Here is a 24,465-nt window from a genome sequence, read left to right on the forward strand (position 1 = left end):
TCAAGTATCTGTATTGCCTTTTTTTGGTCTTAATATCTTCTCTAAAATGCTTTGTCTTTACTCGTGTTAATTGTGTTAGCTAAAAGTCCTGCTCATGTAGACACCTATATTTTTTATATTGTGTGTATATATAAAAGGAAATGAATAGGTCTAATGTTTATTATATATAATCGCAAGTATCATCGTTTTAAACATGGTCAAATGTTCAAACTCTCAATGTACTTTGTGTTAAATCATTTTACTCAATATGGTTGGACCTTCCACGTTACTGGCTGCATAACATTGCACTAGAACGGCGTGACTGTCTGTATACTGTCCCCCTGCTTTCATCACTATGGACTGCACATCTGTTGGCTGTTGAGGTTTCTTTCCTAAATGGGGGTTTTGTCACAATAAGTATCCGAGTGGATAGCAGGTAATCATGTATAATAGTATAGCTAAATATAAGTCAAACATGCTGTCACAAACTGTGGGTATGTGTACCCACTGGGCCGTACCGCCGTAGCTGGATAGCAGCTGGCCAACAGAGTACCAAGTCAATATATAAATAGACCAAGCACAAGGGTACATGTAGTGGTTCAGACAGTAGCAATGGCTAGTCACAGATGGGACCTTGACAGCAGACACCAGGCGTGGTGTAACACAGCAGGCAGAACCGGTGGCACAACACGACTCCAACACGTTTAAGGCACAGGAACAAATAGCAAGGGATACAGGGTACGGGTAGCTGGGCACGGGAACAGGATTACACTAAGGGACCATTTGCAAGACTAACATAGGAAAACACAACAACGCTTAGGCAATGAGCAAAGGGGCAGGGCCTTTCTTATAGTCCAGGGTGATCATGAGCTAATTAATGATTCCGATGTGTGCGTGCTGGCCCTTTAAGGCTGGGCATGAGCGTGCGTCCGCACCCTACGGGACACAGCGGAAGTGAGCGCTGGCTTCTCCAGATCCGCGGCTGCGGCCACCGGTGGGCGAGTCATCCCGACGGTCCGCTGCCATGGAGACTACAGTATCCCCCCTCTCAAACACCCCTCTTCTTGGGGCCAGAGCGAGAGAGGAACTTCTTAATGAGGGCATGGGCATTGAGGTTCTCTTCTGGCTCCCAGGACCTCTCCTCTGGACCAAACCCCTTCCAATCCACCAAATAAAAAGTTTTTCCTCCTACTTTTTTGAAGTCCAGGATCTCCTTAACCTCAAATACATCGGAAGAACTGCTGGAAGCAACTGGAGAACTAGGCGTTTTTGTGTAGTGGTTGAGGACCATAGGCTTCAGGAGGGAAACGTGAAAGGAGTTAGGGATTCTGAGGGTAGGAGGCAGCCGAAGCTTGTTGGAGACGGGGTTGATTTGCTGTAGGATCTCAAAGTGTCCGAGGAACCTGAAGGTACCTTTAGACGGATATTCCTTGAGGACATACAGACTTTGGTACCCAGAAGATACTGAGGAGGCTCTCTTCTTCTAGTATCCGGCTTTCGCTTCATGCGGTCGACCGCCAGCAGAATAGAGGACCGGCTTTTTGCCAGATCTGTAGAAAGTCCCTGAATTTAGAGTCCGCTGCGGGCACCTGGGACGTAGTCGAAACAGGAAGAGGAATTTGTGGATGTTGGCCGTGGACCATAAAGAACGGTGTAGAGGCAATGAACTCACTTGTGGTGTTGTATGAGAACTCGGCCCAAGGAAGAAGCTGTACCCAGTCATCATGCTGCATGGAGATCAAGTGTCATAGATAATTCTCCATGATTTGGTTAATCCTCTCGACTTGAACATTGGACTGGGGATGGTAGGCTGAGGAAAAGTCCAACGTCACATCTAGGAGTTTACAGAGGGCTCTCCAGAATTTCAAGGTAATTGAACCCCCCGATCAGACACTATTTGAAGAGGCAAGCCATGCAAGCGGAAGATGTGTTGGATGAAGAGGTTAGCCAGTCGAGAAGCAGAAGGTAGGCCGGTCAGCGGAACAAAATGTGCCATTTTTGAGAACCGGTCCACCACCACCCAGACCGTATTGCATCCAGCAGAGGAAGGGTGGTCTGTGACAAAGTCCATTTCTATATGCTGCCAGGGAGCATTGGGCACAGGCAGAGGTTGGAGCAGACCAGCAGGCTTGGAGTAAGCTACCTTGTTGGCAGCGCACACAGTGCAGGACGAGACAAAGTCCACAATATCTTTGGGCAGCTTGGGCCACGAGAAAGGATGGGAAATCAGATCTCTGGTTTTACGAACACCAGCGTGCCCAGCCAGTTTGGAGCTGTCCCCCCAGCGAAGCATTCCCTTACTGTTTGCCAGGCGCACAAAAGTCCTCCCCGGAGGGATGTCTCTAACTTGCAGAGGATTAACAGAAATAATACAGGACGGATCAATGATAATTTGAGAGTTCACGGTGTCCTCAGGACAGTAGTGGAGCACAAACTGGATCCAGGCGAAGAACAGCGACCACCTGGCTTGACGGGGGTTCAGCCGTTGGGCCGACTGGAGATAGGTGAGGTTCTTGTGGTCGGTGTATATCAGGATGGGATGAGCTGCGCCCTCTAGTAGATGTCTCCACTCCTCCAGAGCCAATTTGATGGCCAGTAACTCCCGATCCCCAATCGAGTATTTGCACTCTGCGGGAGAAATAAAGTCTAGAATATCCACATACAACTGCCTTCCCTTTTGGAACCTCTCTGGAACAGAAGTGCACCTGCACCAAGAGAGGAGGCGTCCACCTCCAACGAAAACTGTCGCGATATGTCGGGATGATGGAGGGTTGAGGCTGAAGTGAAGGCACTCTTATGGCTATTGAGTGCAGATTCTGCCTCTGGAGTCTACACCTTTTGGGCATTCATATATTTTTTGGTGAGAATAGAGCTGTCCGTGAAGAAGTTGGCGAATCCCAAAAGACGATGTATGGACCTCAAGCCTTGAGGACGTGGCAATTCTAGGACAGACTTTACCTTCTCAGGATCCATCTTGAGGCCTTTTAATCCGAGATGATGTAGCCCAGGAAGGGTAGAGTATTCTTCTCAAACACGCACTTCTCCAGCTTGGCATACAGGCGATTCTCCCTTAATCGTAGCAGAACTTGACGGATCTGGAGAAAAAAAACTAAAATGTCATCGAGATAGACCACAACACAGACATAGAGGAGATCTCGGAAGATGTCATTGACGAACTCTTGGAAGACAGCGGGAGCTTTACACAGACCAAAGGGCATTACCAGGTATTCATAGTGCCCATCTCGGCTGTTGAATGCCATCTTCCATTCATCACCCTGGCGGATTCGGATCAAGTACGAAGCCCGCGTGCGTCTAGTTTAGAGAAAATCTTGGCTCCTCGTATGCGGTCAAATAGTTTTTAATTTAGTTGCAACAGATTTTTGTTCTTGACCATGATTTGATTGAGGCCCCTGTAGTCGATGCAAGGCCGAAGAGATCCGTCTTTCTTGTTGACAAAGAAGAACCTGGCTACTCCCGGGGAGGATGATTTTTTTTTTTATGAAACCCCTCTCCAAATTCTCCTTGATATACGCCAACATAGACTGAGTCTCTGGGAAGGAGGGAGGGTATACCCGTCCACAATGAGGGGACGCATTAGGAGCCAGTTCAATAAGGCAGTCGTAAGTTCAGTGTGGGGGCAGCATCTCGGCCTCCTCCTTGCTGAAGACATCCGCAAACAGAGAGTAATGTGGAGGTAATCCTGCCATCGACTGAGGCAGAGGAGGCTGGGCCAGATGGATCTGCAACAGACAGTGATTGAGACACTTGTAGCCCCATTGGAGAACCTCTCCGGTATTCCAGTCCAGGACTGGGGCATGTTGTCGAAGCCAAGGTGGGTCCAGCAGCACGGCGTTGACTGCTTTGGAGAGGACAGGAAATTAAATTCTCTCCAAATGAAGGGCTCCAACTTGGAGCTTCAGTGTTTTGGTCTCAGATACAATTGGATCGGGCAGACGCATGTCCATTAACTGAGGCAACAGCCAAAGAAATCTCCAGAGGGACTGTGTGCAACTGGAGAAGATCCACTAGATCTTTTTTTATTAAGTTAGCTGCGGATCCAGAGTCCAGATAGGCAGAGACCCGATGTGTCTTTTCGCCGGACACTATGGTCACGGGGATGGATAGTTTTGAAGAGTTTTTGTTTTTTTTCAGCGCTGTATCGCCTAGGGTTGTCTCTCTAACCAATCCTAGGCATTTGGAGCTTTTTGTCTTTTTGAGGGCACAAACACACATCTTGGCCTCCGAGGCCGCAATACAGACAAAGTCCTGAAGTGCGTCTGCGTTGTTTCTCCTGGATGGATAATTTGAGCCGGTTCACCTGCATTGGCTCCTCTGGTGAACAACTGGTGAGGACAACCGGGATTGCTGGAAAGTAGGAGCCAGCCTGGGAAGTCTTCTCTCCTGACGAACCTCTTGGGATCACTCCCGGATCCTCATGTCAATCCGAGTGGTGAGAAGAATGAGGTCATCCAGGGTGGGTGGCAGATCACGAGCGACAAGCTCGTCTTTAATCTTGGAAGACTGTCCCTTCCAGAATGTAGCAACCAAGGCCTCATTGTTCCAGGACAGCTTTGCCGCCAGTCTGCGAAACTGAATGGCATACTCGAGCACGGAGGTGTCTCCCTGGTGAAGGGTCAGCAGAGATGCAGCAGCAGATGACTCGCCCAGGGTGCTCCAATACCGAGCGGAAAGTCCGTAGGAAACACTGGAAGTCACGGGTCTCTGGTCCCTGACGTTCCCAGATAGGATTTGCCCATGCTAGGGCTTTGCCAGTAAGGAGCGAGATGATGAATGCGATTCTTGCGCCATCAGCTGAAAATTCTTTGGCATGTAGGCTGAAGTGTATCTGGCACTGGTTCAGAAAACCCCTGCAGGTACTCGCGTCTCCGTTGAAGCGAGAAGGTAATGGCAGCAAGAATCGTGAGTCGGTACGGTTACTGCAAGGAGGTGTAATAGGAGGAACAGGAACATGTGCCTTGATGGCTGCAGCTTGCGCATCAACTTGCTTTGTAATGGAGTTCACGGGCAGGAGAAGTTGGTGTTGTCTTGACCGAAGGTCTCGCAGGTCTGCCTGCATGGCTTGTGAGGTCGTGATGGTCTTGGATTTACCATGGCCTGAGCGTACTGTCACGACCTGTGGGTATGTCGACCTACTGGGCCTTACCGCCGTAGCGGGATAGCAGCTGGCCAACCGAGTACCAAGTCAATATATAAATAGTCCAAGCACAAGTGTACCTGTAGTAGTTCAGACTGTAGCAACCGCTAGGCACAGATGGGACCTTGACAGCAGACACCAGACTTGGTGTAACACAGCAGGCGGAACCAGTGGCAAAACACGACTCCAACAGGTTTAAGGCACAGGAACAATAGCATGGGATACAGGGTACAGGTAGCAGAGTCTGGGAACAGGATAACACTAAGGGATCATTTGCAAGACTAACATAGGAAAACACAACAACGCTCAGGCAAGGGGCAGGGCCTTTCTGTCCAGGGTGATCTGGGAGTAATTAATGATAATTCCCCTGTGCACACGCTGGCCCTTTAAGGCCGGGCATGCGCGTGTGCGTGCACCCTGCGGGACACAGCGGACCGGATCAGAAGTGAGCGCTGGCGTCTCCTGGGGAGGAGATGCGTTCCAGCTCTCCGATCCATGGCTGCTGCTGTCTGGGGGTGAGTAATCTCGACTGTCCGCGGCCATGGACCATACACATGCATTAGGGGTAGTTCACACAGATCTTTTTGGTGCTGATTTTGACCCGAAACTGTATCCGAATCCGCGCCGAAGAACGGCACAAATAGTTCAACATTTATTTAATTGGAAAGCAGAGGTGTTATTTCTCTCAGGCGGCTCTTGGCCACTTGCGTAAAAAAGCGACATGCATTTTTGTTGAGCGGTTTCCGCCTTCGACCTTCCATTGAGAAGCATTTTTTGCTTGTGGTTTTTGCATTAGATTCAATGACCGCGGGCAAAATACACTGTTAAGAATTGCAAAAAAAAGAAATAAGCCTCCAAAAACACTGGCTATTAAAAATCTGCCTCAAAATTCCTTCAGAAAGTTTTTCATTGCCTGTCAAAAAAGCACTGTGTCAACTAGGCCTTTTAAAGTGGCTTTAAAAAAATAAAAAATCTGGTTTCAGGCAACGTTCTATACCGTGTACTGCCAACAATGCATTCCCTAATATAAAATTTAGTTGAAAGACCTGGAGTCAAAAGTTACCACTGACTTTATAGTTTGTTTTTTTCACGAAAGCAAAAGTGCTACAGACTGCTCTTTTGCTTCCGTGAAAAAAACCATAAACCTAGCGAACGGAATCCAACTGAAACAAAAGAATTACCATTGAAATCAATGGTAATTCAAACTGAAGCTATGCTTTCTGTTTTGGATTTTCGGTCATCTCTTCCTCTGACGGAAGAGACCTAAACGGGAGATAACGCCAGTGTGAACTTAGCCTAAGGTATAGGTAACTGCAAATATTTGTAGAAAATACGAAGGTTTTCTGTGGCTAAGAAAAACACATGAAATGGAAAATCGCTAAGTACTGCAGGGGCACTGTTTTTTTTTTTCTTTTTTCTAGAGAGCATTAGGACAGCAGCAGGAGATAAACAACCTTGTACAGAGAAAGATTGCTGTAGATGAAGAAAATACTTTACTGAAAAAAGACTTTGATGACCTCCAACAAAAATTAAAAGATAAAAGTCAGGAGCTTAAGGTACCTTGTCTTGTACATATTTTCCAGCTGTCTTGCTGTGAATTGCTGTGCTTCATGCTGTGTCATCGAGTGTGACACAGAAAGGGACATATGCTGCAGAAGAATTGCCCGAGGCCTTGCTCTGCTTTGCAGTTATTTCTCATACAGCCAACTCATAGCACTCCTTTAAAGTCGAGAATCTGAGGCTTCTAACTTTCAAATAAATACTTAATGATTGATATGGAGCTAGTGAAAGTAGTGTGAATATGTGGCTTCTTTTTAATTACATTCTGATGGGACTGGTATTATTAATTGATAAACCCGAGGTCTGGAATGATATGTCTGTGCGGGACTCAAAAATAGCTGGGGACATCATCAAAGGCATCTTGATCAATTAAAGGATTCCTTGCATATGTGTGCTCATCAGAGCTGTCAAGTAGTTAAAGAAATAAGTCCCTTCTACCTGCATGACTAAAATCAAATAGTAAGAGCTCTTCTGAATCTTCAGACTTACCCTGGCTCCATGGCTAGGGTCGTTCAATTAGGAATTGTTGCTTGAATGACTAGTTATTTTGTGATAACGTGATGACTTTGTCAAACAGAACACTAAGGAGAGCTCACAAAAAGAAGAGGAGCAGAGGGCAGCCATTTTCAGAAATTTGGAGCAGAAGGAGGAGAATTTAAGTAAGAAATGTGCTGACCTGCTTGGTGACCTGGAGAAAGCACGGAAGCAGGAGGCACGGTGGAGAGGAGAGAAGTCTGGCATTGATGCCAAAACGAAGGTATGCTGCAGAGCGGCTGGAGTCCCCCACATGATTTTTCAAACTACATTGTGGCGTGCACTTATGCTTCGTGTTATTTGCTGTGATAACAACTTATGTATTCAAACATGCCAGCTGGGACCTGCATTCATTTAAATTCCTACACTTAAAACCCACAGCTCTTTAAAAATTGATGCGGCAAAGCAGGAAGCTGACATCAAATAGCCATTCTGAAGTCTAATCATTAAACAGTATAACAGACTTCATTCTCACATAAAACTTAAAGAATACATATGTTATGAATGCAAATAGAAAGGAACCGAAAAGATGTTTCTTTCTTTTATTTTACTCTTTTGCGATTCATCAACTGAGTTTCGGCACAGACGGATATTTTTGGTTAACAAGTAAAAAGAAATTCTGGATGCACTTCTAAAGGTGTTTGAAATACAGTTTGTTCTGGATGAAGTATGAAACCTATTTACACGGTCTATGTGTCTAAAATATATTTCTATGACATTTGTTTCAGCAGTTGTAAGCTAGCCATAGACACATTAGATACACTAGGTTTACTTGTGAGACCAAACATAATTTCATGTAAGAAAATGACTGAACTTGTTAGACTGTGTATCATTTACCTGCAAACAAAGTATTGTATTTGTTTTTTTTACACTGCTTGTTATTTGTTTTTTCCTTTCTATAAAAGGAGATTTAAAAAAAAATAATAATAATTTGAAATTTCATTCTTTTATTGGTTTTCTCTATTGCTTTTTTATAGGCTTTAGAAATTAACTTAAAAGAAGCTGGTAATCAGATGGAGGCCATGCATAATAAAATAAATGGCCTGTTGTCGCAGGTCGCTGTCAAGCAGACGGAGCTGGCACAGAAAGAACTTGATGTGGCCAGACTAAGGTAAATAGATTCGTGGTGAGCTCGACTGACGGCTCCTGTGTGCCTCTGACACCATATCTAACCCTAATACCAATCAAATCTATGTTGATCAACTCATATCAGCCAAACCAGTCTCAGAGTCATTCTACAAAGAATAGCTTTTATTTGCTGAAACTAGAATACCCCTTTAATAGGTAAACTTTAGCCACTTGAGATTTTAATTGTTTGTTGAAAGTCTGAGGCCACTTGCACACAATGCGTATTACATGCAGATTTTCCTCTGGCAAATCCTCAGAAAAATAAATACGATTTCAAGTTATTTCATCTATATGTTGTGGAATTTTTCCGCACGGAAATTGTCCTGCGGTACAAATTTACGATTTTATCTTGCATTTCCGTCTCAGAATTGTATCTCACCAGTTTATAAAAAAAACCCAACAAATTCTCTATCAGATAATCCACACTTATTTCTGCATCAAAATGGAAAACCTACATCTAAAATCGGATTAAAAAAAACAATGTTAAGTGCGGATTTTACTTGCGCTTATCAGTGTTTTTAATACAGATTTTCCCCATCAAATTCTTCAACGTGTACACGTAGCCTAAAAGTAAAACTTTGCTCCAACTTTTGAGGTTTCCATTGGATGGTATACTATGGCATATTCTATTTTACAAAGTTATTCCACTGTACATTCTTGAATTTTGAAGGTTATGGTTGTTCTGAAGTCCAGAGTTACTCATGCTAGAAATAAAACAGATATACAACTTTCTTATTTATTTTCACTTTGTGTACTTTTCAAATGCAGTATAATATGTGCAATGATGAATTAATAAATAACTGGAATTAAAGAGGGCATAATATTTATCAAATAGAAAATCTTCTCTTTAATTCTCACATAATAAGAAGCCTAGTTTTACACATTCGACAGCGACCCAAATGAGAAATGTAACCCTTATGTCTAGATTCCTTGTGTATGTGACCCTTGCAAAATTTGCATATTCCTGTCCTAATATGCGAACCTCATAACAATTACAAAAATATAGAAACTACATATGAGGCTTAAAGGGATCAGTTAAGCGAAGTCTCTATTCCCAGTATCCTTAAACGGGCAGTGTGAATTTTGCTCAACTGGATGCAAACTATGCAAGGAGATGGTGTAAAGAAAGATTATGGTTTCAGGTATATAATCCCTTACCTTTTAATATTCTATGCAGTTTGATTTTAAGCTCCTTGCTACTTTAACTATTTGTCGCTCATTTTATTCTTATCCTGCTTTTCAAGATACTTTGAACCAATAGAAAAGGAGATTGTGTAAAGTTTTAGATAATAAAAAGAATTCCAATTTATGAAAGTAGTTTTTGTTATAACATTCTATGCTGGACATCCATTTTAGTTTCAAAAGTTATTTATTGAAAGGTATGTGAATAAAATGACAAACCGTGTTCGAATGCAGACATCATACATGATTGAAAACAATAATTATAGTTCATAATTTGTACAATAGAAAATCAGCTTATTTAAACCCTATGCGCACCAGGACGTAAAGTTACTGCGCTGTTTCCGGTGCACACTGTCGCTGACCGATAACCCTCCCCAGTCACCGGAAATGGCCCCGTAAAAGTGGTCCATTGCCGGCGATTGGTGTAATTGGTGGATCCTGTACAGATCCACCGATTGCATCTGTACAGATCCACCGATTGCATCCTTCCTGTAAAAAAAATAAAAATAAAGTGTTAAACGTTTCCGGGACTTGTAATTAAGTACGGGAGCGGTTACTGTGGAGCCCATGCCCCATGTGAGCGGCAATGAACCAATAGCAGCGGTCCATTGCCGGTGATTGGTGGCTCTTTTCAAACCCACCAGTTACAGTGCGTTTTTCACCCTGGGTGGTTGAAAAATAACTGACACAGGCTCTGATCTCTTTGTTGGTGAAGAGAAGCTGGACAGATAAGAGCTTGTGTCGTGTTGTGTGCCCCACACAAAGTGAATATCAGAATTAACCCCTAATTTCCTGCTCCCCTGTTCCTAGTGTGTGACCCCACACACCTCCCAGTGTATAAGGGAGATTTTCTTTTTTTTTTCCCCATAAATCACCAAAAATAATTTAATTGTTGTCTACGTCAATTTGTCGCGTCAGTTGTCTTTTATTCAGCGTCAATCCGTTGTCCATGTCAATCCGTAGCGTCAGTCGCGTCACTTGTCAGTTAGTCAGCGTTAGTCTCAGTAAGGGGTACTAAGTGTTATAAAAAAAAAATTGTGTTTGTTAGTGTTAAGTGTTTTCGGTGAAAATTTTTTAAAAATAAAATAAAAACTTAGTGTGTTTAGCGTTAGCAAGCGTTAGTGTTTTATGTGAAAAAACGTAAAAAAAAAATCTTTGTTATACAACGGTTTGTTACATCTACATGTGTATAACCTACATATATACACTACCGTTCAAAAGTTCGGGGTCACCCAGACAATTTTGTGTTTTCCATGAAAACTCACACTTATATTTATCAAATGAGTTGCAAAATGACTAGAAAATATAGTCAAGACATTGACAAGGTTAGAAATAATGATTTTTATTTGAAATAATAATTTTCTCCTTCAAACTTTGCTTTCATCAAAGAATGCTCCATTTGCAGCAATTACAGCATTGCAGACCTTTGGCATTCTAGCTGTTAATTTGCTGAGGTAATCGGGAGAAATTTCACCCCATGCTTCCAGAAGGCCCTCCCACAAGTTGGATTGGCTTGATGGGCACTTCTTGCGTACCATACGGTCAAGCTGCTCCCACAACAGCTCTATGGGGTTGAGATCTGGTGACTGCGCTGGCCACTCCATTACAGATAGAATACCAGCTGCCTGATTCTTCCCTAGATAGTTCTTGCATAATTTGGAGATGAGCTTTGGGTCATTGTCCTGTTGTAAGATGAAATTGGCGCTGTCCACAGGGTATGGCATGGCGTTGCAAAATGGAGTGATAGCCTTCCTTATTCAAAATCCCTTTTACCTTGTACAAATCTCCCACTTTACCAGCACCAAAGCAACCCCAGACCATCACATTACCTCCACCATGCTTGACAGATGGCGTCCGGCACTCTTCCAGCATCTTTTCAGTTGTTCTGCGTCTCACAAATGTTCTTCTGTGTGATCCAAACACCTCAAACTTCGATTCGTCTTTCCATAACACTTTTTTCCAATCTTCCTCTCCCCAATGTCTGTGTGCTTTTGCCCATATTAATCTTTTACTTTTATTAGCCAGTCTCAGATATGGCTTTTTCTTTGCCACTCTGCCCTGAAGGCCAGCATCCCGGAGTCGCCTCTTCACTGTAGACGTTGACACTGGCGTTTTGCAGGTACTATTTAATGAAGCTGCCAGTTGAGGACCTGTGAGGCGTCTATTTCTCAAACTAGAGACTCTAATGTACTTGTCTTGCTGCTCTGTTGTGCAGCGGGGCCTCCCACTTCTCTTCTTACTCTGGTTAGAGCCTGTGTGTGCTGTACTCTGAAGGGAGTAGTACACACCGTTGTAGGAAATCTTCAGTTTCTTGGCAATTTCTCGCATGGAATAGCCTTCATTTCTAAGAACAAGAATAGACTGTCGAGTTTCACATGAAAGCTCTCTTTTTCTAGCCATTTTGAGAGTTTAATCGAACCCACAAATGTAATACTCCAGATTCTCAACTAGCTCAAAGGAAGGTCCGTTTTATAGCTTTTCTAAACAGCAAAACTGTTTACAGCGGTGCTAACATAATTGCACAAGGGTTTTCAAGTGTTTTCTAATCATCCATTAGCCTTCTAACACAGTTAGCAAACACAATGCACCATTAGAACACTGGAGTGATGGTTGCTGGAAATGGGCCTCTATACACCTATGTAGATATTGCATTAAAAACCAGACGTTTGCAGCTAGAATAGTCATTTACCACATTAACAATGTATAGAGTGTATTTCTGATTAATTTAATGTTATCTTCATTGAAAAAAACTGTGGTTTTCTTTAAAAAATAAGGAAATTTCTAAGTGACCCTAAACTTTTGAACGGTAGTGTGTATATATACACACAAATGAATAAAATGGCTGCGAAACGTTACACCGCTGAAGAGGCGTATGCCGTGATCGCATCTGATACTGACTCGGCGAGCGGTGAGGAACCGGAGTTCTTTCTCTCGTCCTCCTACTCCTCTTCTAGTGACCGTGAGGAAGCTCCTCGTAGTCGCAAGAGGGTTAGTGCCCAGGTTCTGCCTAACCCTGAAACTGCCAGCATTGATTGGTCACCCCCAACCAATTACACCCCCCAAATCCCAGAATTTATTGCTGCGGCAGGAGTTTATGTGCAGACGGAAGGTTTTGGAGCCCTAACATTAAAATTATATGTGATCGATAAGGTTAGGAGTCCAAGCGCTAGCTACCCATGGTGCCTATACTTTGATGTAGTGGTCTCTAGAGTCTGCAAGAGTCATGTTAATTTTTTCTAAGGGCAGGGTCTTATTTACTCAGTTGATCACCTCTAAGACCTGGAGGACAGGGGTTCTCCATTTAGTGGCAATATGTATTCTAGGGGCCATGAGGATATATTGTCAAAGTTTGTAGGATGCATATGAAGAAGCAAGTAGTTTATCTACCAGCAGGAAACCGTTGCAGTCATAGGCATTTCAACCAAATATATCTAATTAATGAGACCTTCAAAATTATTTCACTTTCGGACAAAACCACAATATATGGAAAGTAGTTCCTGGCACTTGACATCCTCTTAAACAGAAAGGGGAGACTTCAGGGTAAAATGGGTATATGTATATTCTAGATGTAACCACATAAGTTCTATGGAGTACTTTAAGAGAAGATTCCATTAGTGTCACCTGCCAACTACCTTTGCTAATCATAGTGAGCACTCGTGCCATTGTGTAAGAGGCAGTGCAACTCCCAGGTCAATTTCCCAGCCATACATAAAGTCTACTTTAACTGGGTGGGAGGAATTTGCTATATAGGATAAAGAATCCCTGTCCCAGCAATAAAAAGGTAATAATCTTTCAAGCGCAGTGGCACTTACAGTGTCATCCCGTGGGAGTGTAAAAAATTTAATATTTGATGCACTCTCAGTAAGAGACTGGGGGAAATAGGTGGATTAAGGGAGAAAACTGACTTTGCAGCTTTATAGAAAAGTCGAACACGTCACCAAAGCTGTATCATAATAAATTACACTTACAGCTGGATTAAATTGGGAGCTTGGAAAATTATGGGAACACATCAGGGCCTGAAGGAAAACAGGAGCAGTAAGCGAGGACTCTAGGGTGACCCACTGTGTCCGTTCGTCCTCATGGATAGAGGTTAGCTGGGGAAGACAGGAGGCTAAATAGTATTTGTAAAGATTTGGGAGGGATAACCCTCCTTGCCCATTTATGTAATTACATAGTTGTTCCAGCTATACATGGCCTTTTTCTTTTTTTGCACAAATGAAATGAAATATTTGGAGTTTTTTTTTTTTTGTTTTTTTTTTCCAGGGCCGACGCAGGTACTGGAGTATGACTGGTTCTAAAGTAGCAAAGGACACTGGACAATGTCACTATTTTTATTGTTGGATCCTACCAATCCTGGATAATTTGGTATAGTTCCAAGATTTTAGGTCTTTGGTCATTTTAGGGAAAAGAGCAAGAGAATTCCACTTGAAGAAAGAGCCGAAGCTTTTAGAGATGTTAATGCCCAAATAAGGGATTTAGTGATCCTGTAGCCTAAAATCAAAATTCAGTTCTATGAGTTTACGGGTAGACATTTACAGATGAGTATTTCCGATTTGCTAGAGATTTATTTTAAAGTATACGCTATATCAGTGTATTCAAGATAGCATGGGCTACAGAACTCTTATACGGACCCATTTTATGGTATATAGTAAGGATATATAGTGTTACTTGTTCTAAGTTGGGCCTCATAATGATGAAGTAGAGGGCACAAACGTTAAACGAAATCAGACATGAAAAGTAAGTTTTTATTATGACTTGCCTCTTTTTTTTTTCGTAGATCTTCTCGTAGTGCAATTGCAATAATTAGAACAGGTAGTCCTGTTGAGCAGTGTACATTAAATTTGTCAATTTTAGTTTTGCAATACATTGAGGGATTGAGGGGAAAAAATTTAATTGTATATTTTTTACCTTAAAGAGGTTGCTTCATGACAGACATTTGACATATCCACAGGATATGCCACAACTGTCTGGTAAATGCATGTCCTAGCTCTGTTACCTGCACCTATCTCCTGAACAGGGGTCCCTGCACAGCAGGATGGGTTCCTGAAAATAGCTGAGCTCTCTGCTACAATTTTTACATAACTCCAATAAAAGTGAATAGGAGTTATGGAAATAGCGTGGCACAGTGAGCTCTGCTGTTTTTGAAAACCATTTTGATGTGCACTCATTCCCTGCTTGATGCAATAGCCAGCAACCGCTTCACCAGGTGGTACAAGGTAGAGGAACCCCTGTTCTGGAGATAGGTGCGGGTCCCATAGCTATTTTAATTGAGGTTAATTTGTATTTAATTAAGCGTTATTTTAATTGAGGTTAATATGTAAATCTCTGACCAGCTTAAATCTTTTTATAGTAGTCATATACAGTGTATTACTATTGTGTGATCAAACCAATTTTAGCGGTTTCAGCGCTTAGACAGACATACCTAGCTGTTTAAAACTGATAATTTAAATATATTTATACAGTACTATGCAGCATTTTTCCACTGCTGCCTAAAACGTTTGCAAAGTAAGAATGCTTTCAAAAATAGAAGTGTTTTGTAAAATTTTTTTATCAAATAAAATACAAAGTGAATGAACAGAAGAGAAATCAAAATTAAATCAATATTTGGCGTGACCACCCTTTGCCCTCAATTCTTCTAAGTACACTTGCACAAAGTCATGGATTCTAGTCAGGTGTATGATTAACCAATTATATCAAACCGATGATGATAATTATCATAATTTTTAAATTTAGGTTGAAACAGTCATTAACTGTAACAGAAACGGCCGTATACAAAGGTGAGGTTGTGAAAGACCGTTACATGACACAGGTACATCATGGCAGGACTGAGCACAGCAACAAGACACAAGGTAGTTATACTGCATCAGCAAGGTCTCTTCCAGGCAAAGATTTCAAAGCAGACTTGGGTTTCAAGATGTGCTGCTCAAGCTCTTTTGAAGAAGCACAATGAAACCGGCAACGTTGAGAACCGCATACGCAGTGGTCGGTCAAAGAAACTTGATGCATCAGATCAAAGACACATCATTCTTACTTCCCTTCTAAATCGGAAGATGTCCATCAGTGCCATCGGCTCAGAACTGGCAGAAAACCGTGTTACCCAGGTACACCCATCTACTGTTCGAAGAAGTCTGGCCAGAAGTGGTATTCACAGAAGAGTTGCGGCCAAAAAGCCATACCTTTGACGTGGAAACAAGGCCAAGCGACTAAACTATGCACGAAAACATAGCAACGGTGGTGCAGAATAATGGCAGAAGGTGCTCTGGACTGAGAAGTCAAAATTGGAAATATTTGGCTGTAACAGAAGGCAACCTGTTCGCCTGTAGAGTGGTACAATAATGTGTGTCTGCAGACAACAGTGAAGAATGGTGGAGTTTCCCTGCAAGCTTGTTGCGGCATTTCAGCAAATGGAGTTGGGGATTTGGTCAGGATTTATGGTGTCCTCAATGCTGAGAAATAAGGGCAGATACTTATCCATCATGCAATACCATCAGAGAGGCGTCTGATTGGCTCCAAAATTATTGTGCAGCAGGACAATGACCCCAAACATACAGCCAATGTCTTTAACCTGTTAGTGACCGCCCCATAGTGTTTTTACAGCGGCCACTAATGGGCTTTATTCCGATGCAATAGCCTTTTTACGGCGCTGCATGGGAATAAATAAATAGAGCAGGGAGCCGTTAAATCTCCCTGCTCTCAGCTACCAGACGTAGCTGAGGGCTGGGGGCATCCCTGCTCTATTGGTTGAGATTGATATCAGTATCGATCTCACCCGTTTTACCCCTCAGATGCGGCGCTCAATAGCGAGTGCCGCATCTGAGTGGTTTTGGAGAGAGGGAGGGAGCTCCCTCTCATCCAACCTGCACCAGGAGATAAGATAGCCGGGTGCCGGTGTAGTCTATGGCACTTGGGGGTCTAATAAAGGCCCCCAGGTCTGCCTGTAGTGTATACCTGCTAAGTCATGCCAGAGGCATGGCCTAGCAAATGCCTGTCCGTTTTACACGGACAGGCGTAATACACTGCAATACAGAATTATTGCAGTGTATTATGAATGCAAACGGAGGATTGCATAGTGATGTCCCCTAGTGGGACTAGTAAAAAAGTAAAACAAAAAAGTGTAATAAAGAGTGAAAAAAAAAAAGTGAATTTTTTTTAATGAAAAACCTACTTTTCCCCCATACAAACTGCTTTATTATTTAAAAAAACAAAATAAAGGAAAAAAGTTACACATATTTGGTATCGCTGCGTCCGTAACGACCCCAACTATAAAGTTATTACATCTTTTAACACGCACGATGAACGTCGTAAAAAATAAAAATAAAAAACAATGCAAAATTTGCTATTTTCTTTGAATCCTGCCTTAAAAAAAATGTGATAAAAGGTTGCATCTACTCCAAAATGGTACCAATAAAAACTACAAGTCGTCCCGCAAAAAAATATCCCTCATACAACTGCATTTGCGAAAAGAAAAAAAAGTTATGGCTCTTCAAATATGGAGAGACAAAAACTAATAATTTTGAAAAAAAAGTGTTTTCATTGTGTAAAAGTAGTAAAACATACAAATTTGGTATTGTTGCAATCGCAAACCCACTGAATAAAGTTATTGTGTTATTTATACCACACGGTAAACAGCGTAAATTTAGGATGCAAAAAAATTGCCGTTTTTTTTCTATTCTCCCCCCAAAAAAGTTAATCAATAAATTCTATGTACCCCAAAATGGTGCTATTAAAAATTACAACTTGTCCCGCAAAAAACAAGACCTTATACAGCTATGTAGAAACAAAAATAAAAAAAGTTATAGCTCTTTGAATGAGACTATGGAAAAATGTAAAAAATTGCTTGGTCATTAAGGTCTAAAATAGGCTGGTCATTAAGGGGTTAAGAACTAGCTTCAGTGTAAAGAAGAACAAGGAGCCCTGGAAGTGATGATATGGCCCCCACAGAGCCCTGATCTCAACATCTTTGAGTCTGTCTGGGATTACATGAAGAGACAGAAGGATTTGAAGAAGCGTACATCCACAAAGGATCTGAGGTCAGTTCTCCAAGATCTTTGGACCAAACTCCCTGCCAAGTTCCTTCAAAAACTGTGTGCAAGTGTACCTAGAAGAATTGATTCTGTTTTGAAGTCAAAGGGTGGTCACACCAAATATTGATTTTGATTTAGATTTCTCTTCTGTTCATCCACTTTGTATTTTAATTGATAAAAAAATAAAAAAAATATTGACATTTCTGTTTTTGACAGCATTCTTACTTAGAAGCATTTTGTCACAACTGCCTAACACTTTTGCACAGTTTGTGTGTGTGTGTGTGTGTGTGTGTTTGTGTGCCTGATCTTTCCATTTATCACACAGATGGCCATTTTTTTGAATGACCGCCATGTAATACTACTTTTCCCCTGCAGCGGTAGCTGCAGAGAAAGCGAACGGTCAACTGCAACTTCCACCGACTAACAGCTGATCTCCTAGGGTTTCTGAAGATGGACTTGCGGGAATCAGCAGATAACTGGGCCTATATTATGATTAAAAGGGGTTGCATTCATTTATTTTCTTCAATGTTGACTATTTTCCTTTTCTTTTTTTTTTTACTCTGTTCCGTTTGGGCAACTGTCATCAATGACTGCAGCTTTTTCGGCTTTGTCTCAGTTAGGCGTCATGCACACGACTGTGCATTTGCATCCACATATTTGTGGATGAATTTCGGACCCATTCATTTCTATGGCCCCATGCATACGACCGTGGTTTTCCTGTATCCGTTCTGGGGTCGCAAAACTGGACTGCAAAAACTCAGGACAAGTTGTTTGTACAGCATGGTGAAATCATTTTTTTTTTTTTTAAATGTTTTGAATCCTGAGGATGCACAAAAACTTTTTTTGCGGCCCAATGGCCCGCAGCGGATTCGTGGTTTTGCGGCTCGCAAAACCACTACGGTCGGCTGAAGTAGGCCATCGTCTGAAAGCAACCTTTATGTATCATCTGGCTTTTACTGTTCCGCTATCGCTCACCTAGCCTCAGCGGGTTCTTGCCACGTATATACTTTGGCAAGTAAGCCTCAATAAGGAATTTTGGAGCTTCTTTTGGTGTTGCTCCTGACCTATTGTGATCCCCATGAAAAAAACAATTCTGGGGCGCCACGTAATTGTTACCAGTTGGGGGTGTCAAAATGCTGACAAAGTGAGACTGTAGGAACACACCCATTTTATTTATACATTTCTAGGAGGAGTAACCGTGTAACAGTACAATGCAGAGTTCTAAGAAAATCTTTTCCAGGATTATTTCATAGGGAATTACAAGTATTTACTAAAATAGAGGTGACCGGTCCTTTTAAGATCTTGCTTAAGGCTTGGTTTTCAAGGCCGAAATGTTACATCATAATGAATAGGGTCAGGCATCAGAAGACTAATATAGTATACCATGATACTATGTTGAACTGTAAAATCTCTTGGAAAGTGTTATAACATTGCATTTTAGACAGGCATGCATTGAGTGGCTACAACCTATTTGTCTGGCACTAATGAACACTGCTGTAAGCTGCGTATTTAGTTAACATATTGTAAAAACGACTGCTATATTGGGTTTGGTAAATAAGAAGAAACTAACGCAAACTTTATACCGTTTGATGTGGCACCCTACTTTAAAAAGAACAATCTTTTTATTCTGTATAGTTTTACTTTACTATATTGAGCTTAGCCATATAAATTTAAACAGACCGCAGAGCATAACCTAAGCATCACGATTTAAAGTCTATGTAATGGACTTGAGTTGCAATTAACACTAAGTTTGGAACAAATCTGAACCAGTTATGGTAAATGCTTACAAGAATAGAGGCACTGTTCCTGTCTTTATCTAATCATTCCCAATAGTAATATAAAGTAACCTCACTATTTCAGGTTGAAACTAGATCTAACGTAGTATAAAGCTTTTTTTCAAATGCCTTTTGTACAAAGTTCCATTAAAGCTGGTATGATTTGACAGGTTTCCTCAGATTAGATACAGTGTCCTGCTGTTTGGCCGCTCTTCTGCTTTGTAGAATGTAATGACTGCTCTCTGAGAAAGTTCAACCTATACAGAGAGGCCTTGACTTGAGCAGCAGTATGGATGGCCTGTAGAAGCTCCGTATTAAAAAGTGCACATCTGAAAATCTTTTATGGGCCCTTCCATGGCTTAAGATCTTTTCATGAGATGAAATTCTAGAGGAATAATATATAGATATTTTTCTTGCTGTAAAGTATAGGTCTGCTTTACCTTTAACAGAAAATATCTTGACGCTCCGTACAACATGTATATCTTGGAAATGGAATGTGTTCCATGTGTGATTTTTGTATAAATACTTGAGGCCACTTCAGAGAACCTGTCGGCTCACCTGACATGACTGTTTTTAGTGAATGCTGTATTCCCCACAAAATGACAATTCTGTTGCATCTTTACTTGAAACTCTGCGTTCTGCCATTCCTCTTTTACTCCTCTTAGACATTTATGAATATATTTGGGGACTGGTTTTTACCATTGCCCTTGTCAAAGGGGTGTGTACCTACAGTCTGAGACTGTGAGCTCTGATTGGACGTTGTCGGACTGTGTAGGGACACACCCCTAAATTGTAGACCGAGTTGTCCATTTATTAATAAATATGTAGGAGGAATAACACAGAAACGGTACAATGCAGAGTTCTAAGAAAAGATGCTCCAGAATTGTTATTTCATGGTCAATACAAGTATTTACTAAAACAGACATATGAGTAGAGCTGACCGGTCCTCTTTTAAGAAAATACTCAGTTGGCTCCCCTTTACCATTCTGTAAATGCTTTTGAGGAAGGATGTATTGCCAAGAACATGTAGAAATAGCATGCTATCCTGTGTATAATTTTATATTTGAAGGTTCAGATTCACCGGATATGCCGTGCACTTTGAATTGCTGGATGAACTGCTATTATCATTGGATATAGCACATGTTAACTAGGGTAGGGGTCCTATATAAAATAACCATAGGCATTGCCCAATCTTACTAGAAACGAATGAGTCCTCTTTCAATATGTAAGGAATGTTAAATACTTTTGTGTCAAAAAAGACAAAAGTGTAATAGGTATGATACCTTTATTGGCTAACCATAAAAGTTCTATATGCAGCTTTCAGAGCGCAGAGGCTCCTTCTTCAGGCAGTTTACAAATGAATGACTTAGAATAAAGCACAACATTTAAATGTTACACAAAGACAAATAAGGCTTTATTCACATTCCGCATATTTTCACTGGGGTCATGAACTCTGTTTGAAAGGACGCTGTGACTTTTATAATGGGGTCAGTCTGGGTTCTGTCAAGGTTTCTGTGGTTTTGACATAGTAACTTAGATTGTAAGGATGAAAAAAGACATGCGTCCATCCAGTGCAACCTATTATTCTGCAATGTTGATCCAGAAGAAGGTAAAACCGCCATGAGGCAAAAGCTAATTTGCCTCCTCTTAAAGGGTAACTTAACTTTTGAAAAAAAATTTGACGTGTCATAGTCACATGTGAGAAGTTTTGATCGGTGGGGGTCTGAGCACTGAGACCTCCACCTATTGCTAAAACAACGAGGCAAAAGTGAGAAGCTAGAGTGAGCGCTGTCTGCTTAATTTTTGATCGGCTTTCTTTGGAAAACTGAGGCACTGGTGTACGGCTCATATACTTTCTATTGAGCCCGTACAAGGCTGGCTCGGCTCTCCTAGGAAACCGATCAGAAACAAAGTGGCACAACACTCACCAGGGCGCTTCTGATGCTTTGTTTTAGCGATCGGACCCCCTCAGATCAAAACACCTTACATTTTACTAGGACATGTCAAACGTTTTTTTCAAAGTTTAGTTACCCTTTGAGGAAAAATTCCTACTCGACTCCAGTATGGTAATTAATGCATAGATCAACGAGACCACAACCTATTTGCAGTAATATATTACCCTTAACTTGTAATATTATTACACGCAAAAAAGGCATCCAGGCCCCTCTTTAAGTGAATTCACCATGACTATGTCCCCTGGCAGAGTGTTCAATAGTCTGTGTTCTTACAGTAAGGAATCTCTTTCTATGTTTGTGTAGAAACCATTTATCCTCTGGACCTGCCTCCTTGTTATAGTCACATAGGGTATAAATAGATCAAGAGAGAGATCTCTGTATTGATCTTTGATATAATTATACATAGCTATTTGGTCACCCCTCAGCTGTCTTTTTTTGTTTTTTTTCCAAAATGAACAAAACCCTAATTTTGATCTTTCTGGGTACTGTAGTTCACCGATTCCATGTATTTCTGTAGTTTCCTGACTTTGAAACCGCTCAAGCTCTACTATGTCTTTCTTGTGCACTGGTGCCCAAAACTGTATAAAATATTTCATGTGCGGTCTGACTAATAATTTATAAAGTGGTAAAGCTATGTTCTCGTCATGTGCATCTATGCCCCTTTTTGATGCACCCTGTGATCTTATTTGCCATGGCAGCAGCTGCCTGACACTGGTTGCTACAGTTATGTTTGCTGTCACATAATATCCCTTAATTCTTTTTCATGTCAGTTTTACCCAGTGTTTGCCGATTTTAGTATGTAATGTTGGCTTCTATTTTCCGTTCCTATGTGCATAACTTTACGTTTATCAGAGTTAAACCGGGCCGTCAAAAAATGGGACATGCCCTATTTTGGGCCGTTCTCCCGGCCGCACGGCTCCCATAGAAGTCTATGGGCCGAGTAAAGCACGGCTGCCACTTGGATGTGATCCGAGTGATGGCCGTGCTTTCTGCCACTCGCTCTCTTCTCACAGTGCGAAGTGCATGTGAGGAGGAGGAGATTTTTTTTGCTCCCTGCAGGAGCGAAATCCTAATCCCCGGCCACAGCGTTGCCGAAGCTGTGGCCGGGAATTCCGCTCCAGGAGAAGTCCCTGACTTCACTGTCAGTATATGGACAGTGACGTCAGGGACTTCTCCTTGAGCGGTCCCCTAATCCTGAAGTGAAACCCCCGACAACAACGGCCAGTGATTCTGCTCCAGGAGAAGTTCCTGACTTCACTGTCCATATATGGACCGTGACGTCAGGGACGTGAAGCGGAATTGCCGGCCACAGCAGCCGATGCTGTGGTCGGTGATTTTGCTCCCTTAGAAGTCCCTGACTTCACTGTCCATATATGGACAGTGATGTCAGGGACTTCTCCTGAAGTGGAATTGCCGGTCACAGCCATCCCTGACACTGCTGTGGTCGGTAATTCCGCTCCAGGAGAACTCACTGTCCATATATGAATAGTGAAGTCTGGGACTTCTCCTGGAGCGGAATCACTGGCCGATGGGCCGCTGTGGCCGGGGATTCCGCTTCAGGAGCAGGGGACTGCTCCAGGTGAAGTCCATGATGTCACTGTCCATATATGGACTTCTGGAGCGGTCCCTTACAGTGGCGCTATCTACAGGAAGGGGGTGCCATCTACGGGTGGCGGGCATCTGCGGGGGGGGCTATGTACAAGGGGACTGTGTGGCACTACCTAGAGGGGGACTGTGTAGCACTACCTAGAGGGGCACTGTGTAGCACTACCTAAAGGGGGGCTATGGCAGTATCTACAGTGGGCTTTGTGGCATTATCTGCAGAGGGCAATGTGTGGTAATCTCTACAGAGGGCAGCGTGTGACATTATCTTCAGGGGGGCTGTGGCAATATGTAAAGGGAATATGTGGCATCTACAGTGGGCAGTGTGTGGCATTACAGTGGGCAGTGTGTGGCATTATCTACAGGGGCTGTGTGGCATTATCTACAGAGGGAAGTGTTCTGCAAAAATAATTGACTAATGAAATTCATCCGTTTTTAAAACGGACAGGGAAAATAACTCATGCAAAACGGGTCAAAATCAGCCGTTAAAAACGGAAACACGGAACGGATGTCAAATGGCTGAGAAAAACGGACCAAAACGGCTGACGCTCGGACCTTGTCTTGTGAATAGAGCCTAAGCCTTCAACTTATCCAGATCCATTTGTAACCTGATACGGTCTTCCTTTGTGTCAATTACATTACTTATTTTACTGTGCAATCCCTCTACAAAGTCATTAATAAATCTATTAAACCAAATTGGGCCCAATACTAACCCCTGTGATACCCCACTAGTAATGGTGATTTAAGCTGAGTATGTATCGTCAAGAATGGCTCAACATGCTGCACTATTCTTGTCCATCAAAAGTGACAGAAACCCACACTGAATACCTGATGGAATGCCCTAGCGCAGGTGTGAACATAGCTCAACCCCTTAACTTGTATGTACATGCATGTCATGGATTGCTTTAACTTAAGGCACTATGACATACATGTAAATCCTAGTGATTGCGCAGGCACAAGAGCTGTACCCATGCGATCTAGAGCAGATGCCGGCTGGGATTGACAGTCGAGTGCCTGCTGTAATGGCCGGGATCAGAGAAACCTATCAATATCGACCGCAGCATTTAAGGAGCTTGACACAGGGAGGGGGCTCCCTCAGTCTGCCTATCAGCGCCTTTCGATACGATCGTTGTATATTCTATTAATAACCACCCTCTGCTTTCTATCCTTCAGCACGTTATTAGCCCAATTACACACATTTTCCCCCGGTCCCAGGATTCTCATTTTATGTAACAACTTTTTATGTGGCGCGGTGTCAAATGACACTGTCTAGATGCACCTCATCCACAGCCTTACCCAGGTCCAGTCTAGAACTTACCTCTTAATAGAAGCTGACCAGATTAGTTTGACAGGAGCGATCCCTCATAAACCCACGCTGATGCTGCGTTTACCATTTATTTTTATTGAGATACCCCAGGATAGCATCCCTCTTCTTTTTTTTTTTTTTCTTTTTTTTTATACCCCTTTTTGAATATTGGTATCATCTTTGCTATCTGCTATTCCTGTGGATCAGACCCCGTCATTATAGAATCCTTAAATATTAGAAATGGGGTTGTCTGTCTATCACAGTA

The 24,465-nt window shown here is 42.3% G+C and overlaps 1 protein-coding gene across 1 annotated transcript in view; it reads left to right on the forward strand.

The window, feature by feature from the left end:
* Positions 1-24,465, forward strand: part of CNTLN (centlein) — a 396,875-nt gene that overhangs the window by 64,623 nt on the left and 307,787 nt on the right. Inside the window, exons 5-7 of the mRNA XM_075825669.1 lie at positions 6,556-6,690; positions 7,272-7,451; positions 8,206-8,339. Of these exons, the coding sequence (XP_075681784.1) occupies positions 6,556-6,690; positions 7,272-7,451; positions 8,206-8,339 (449 nt within the window). The remainder of the gene's footprint in view (positions 1-6,555; positions 6,691-7,271; positions 7,452-8,205; positions 8,340-24,465) is intronic.

Source organism: Rhinoderma darwinii, chromosome 1 (genome assembly GCF_050947455.1).
Source record: "Rhinoderma darwinii isolate aRhiDar2 chromosome 1, aRhiDar2.hap1, whole genome shotgun sequence".
NCBI lineage: Eukaryota > Metazoa > Chordata > Amphibia > Anura > Rhinodermatidae > Rhinoderma > Rhinoderma darwinii.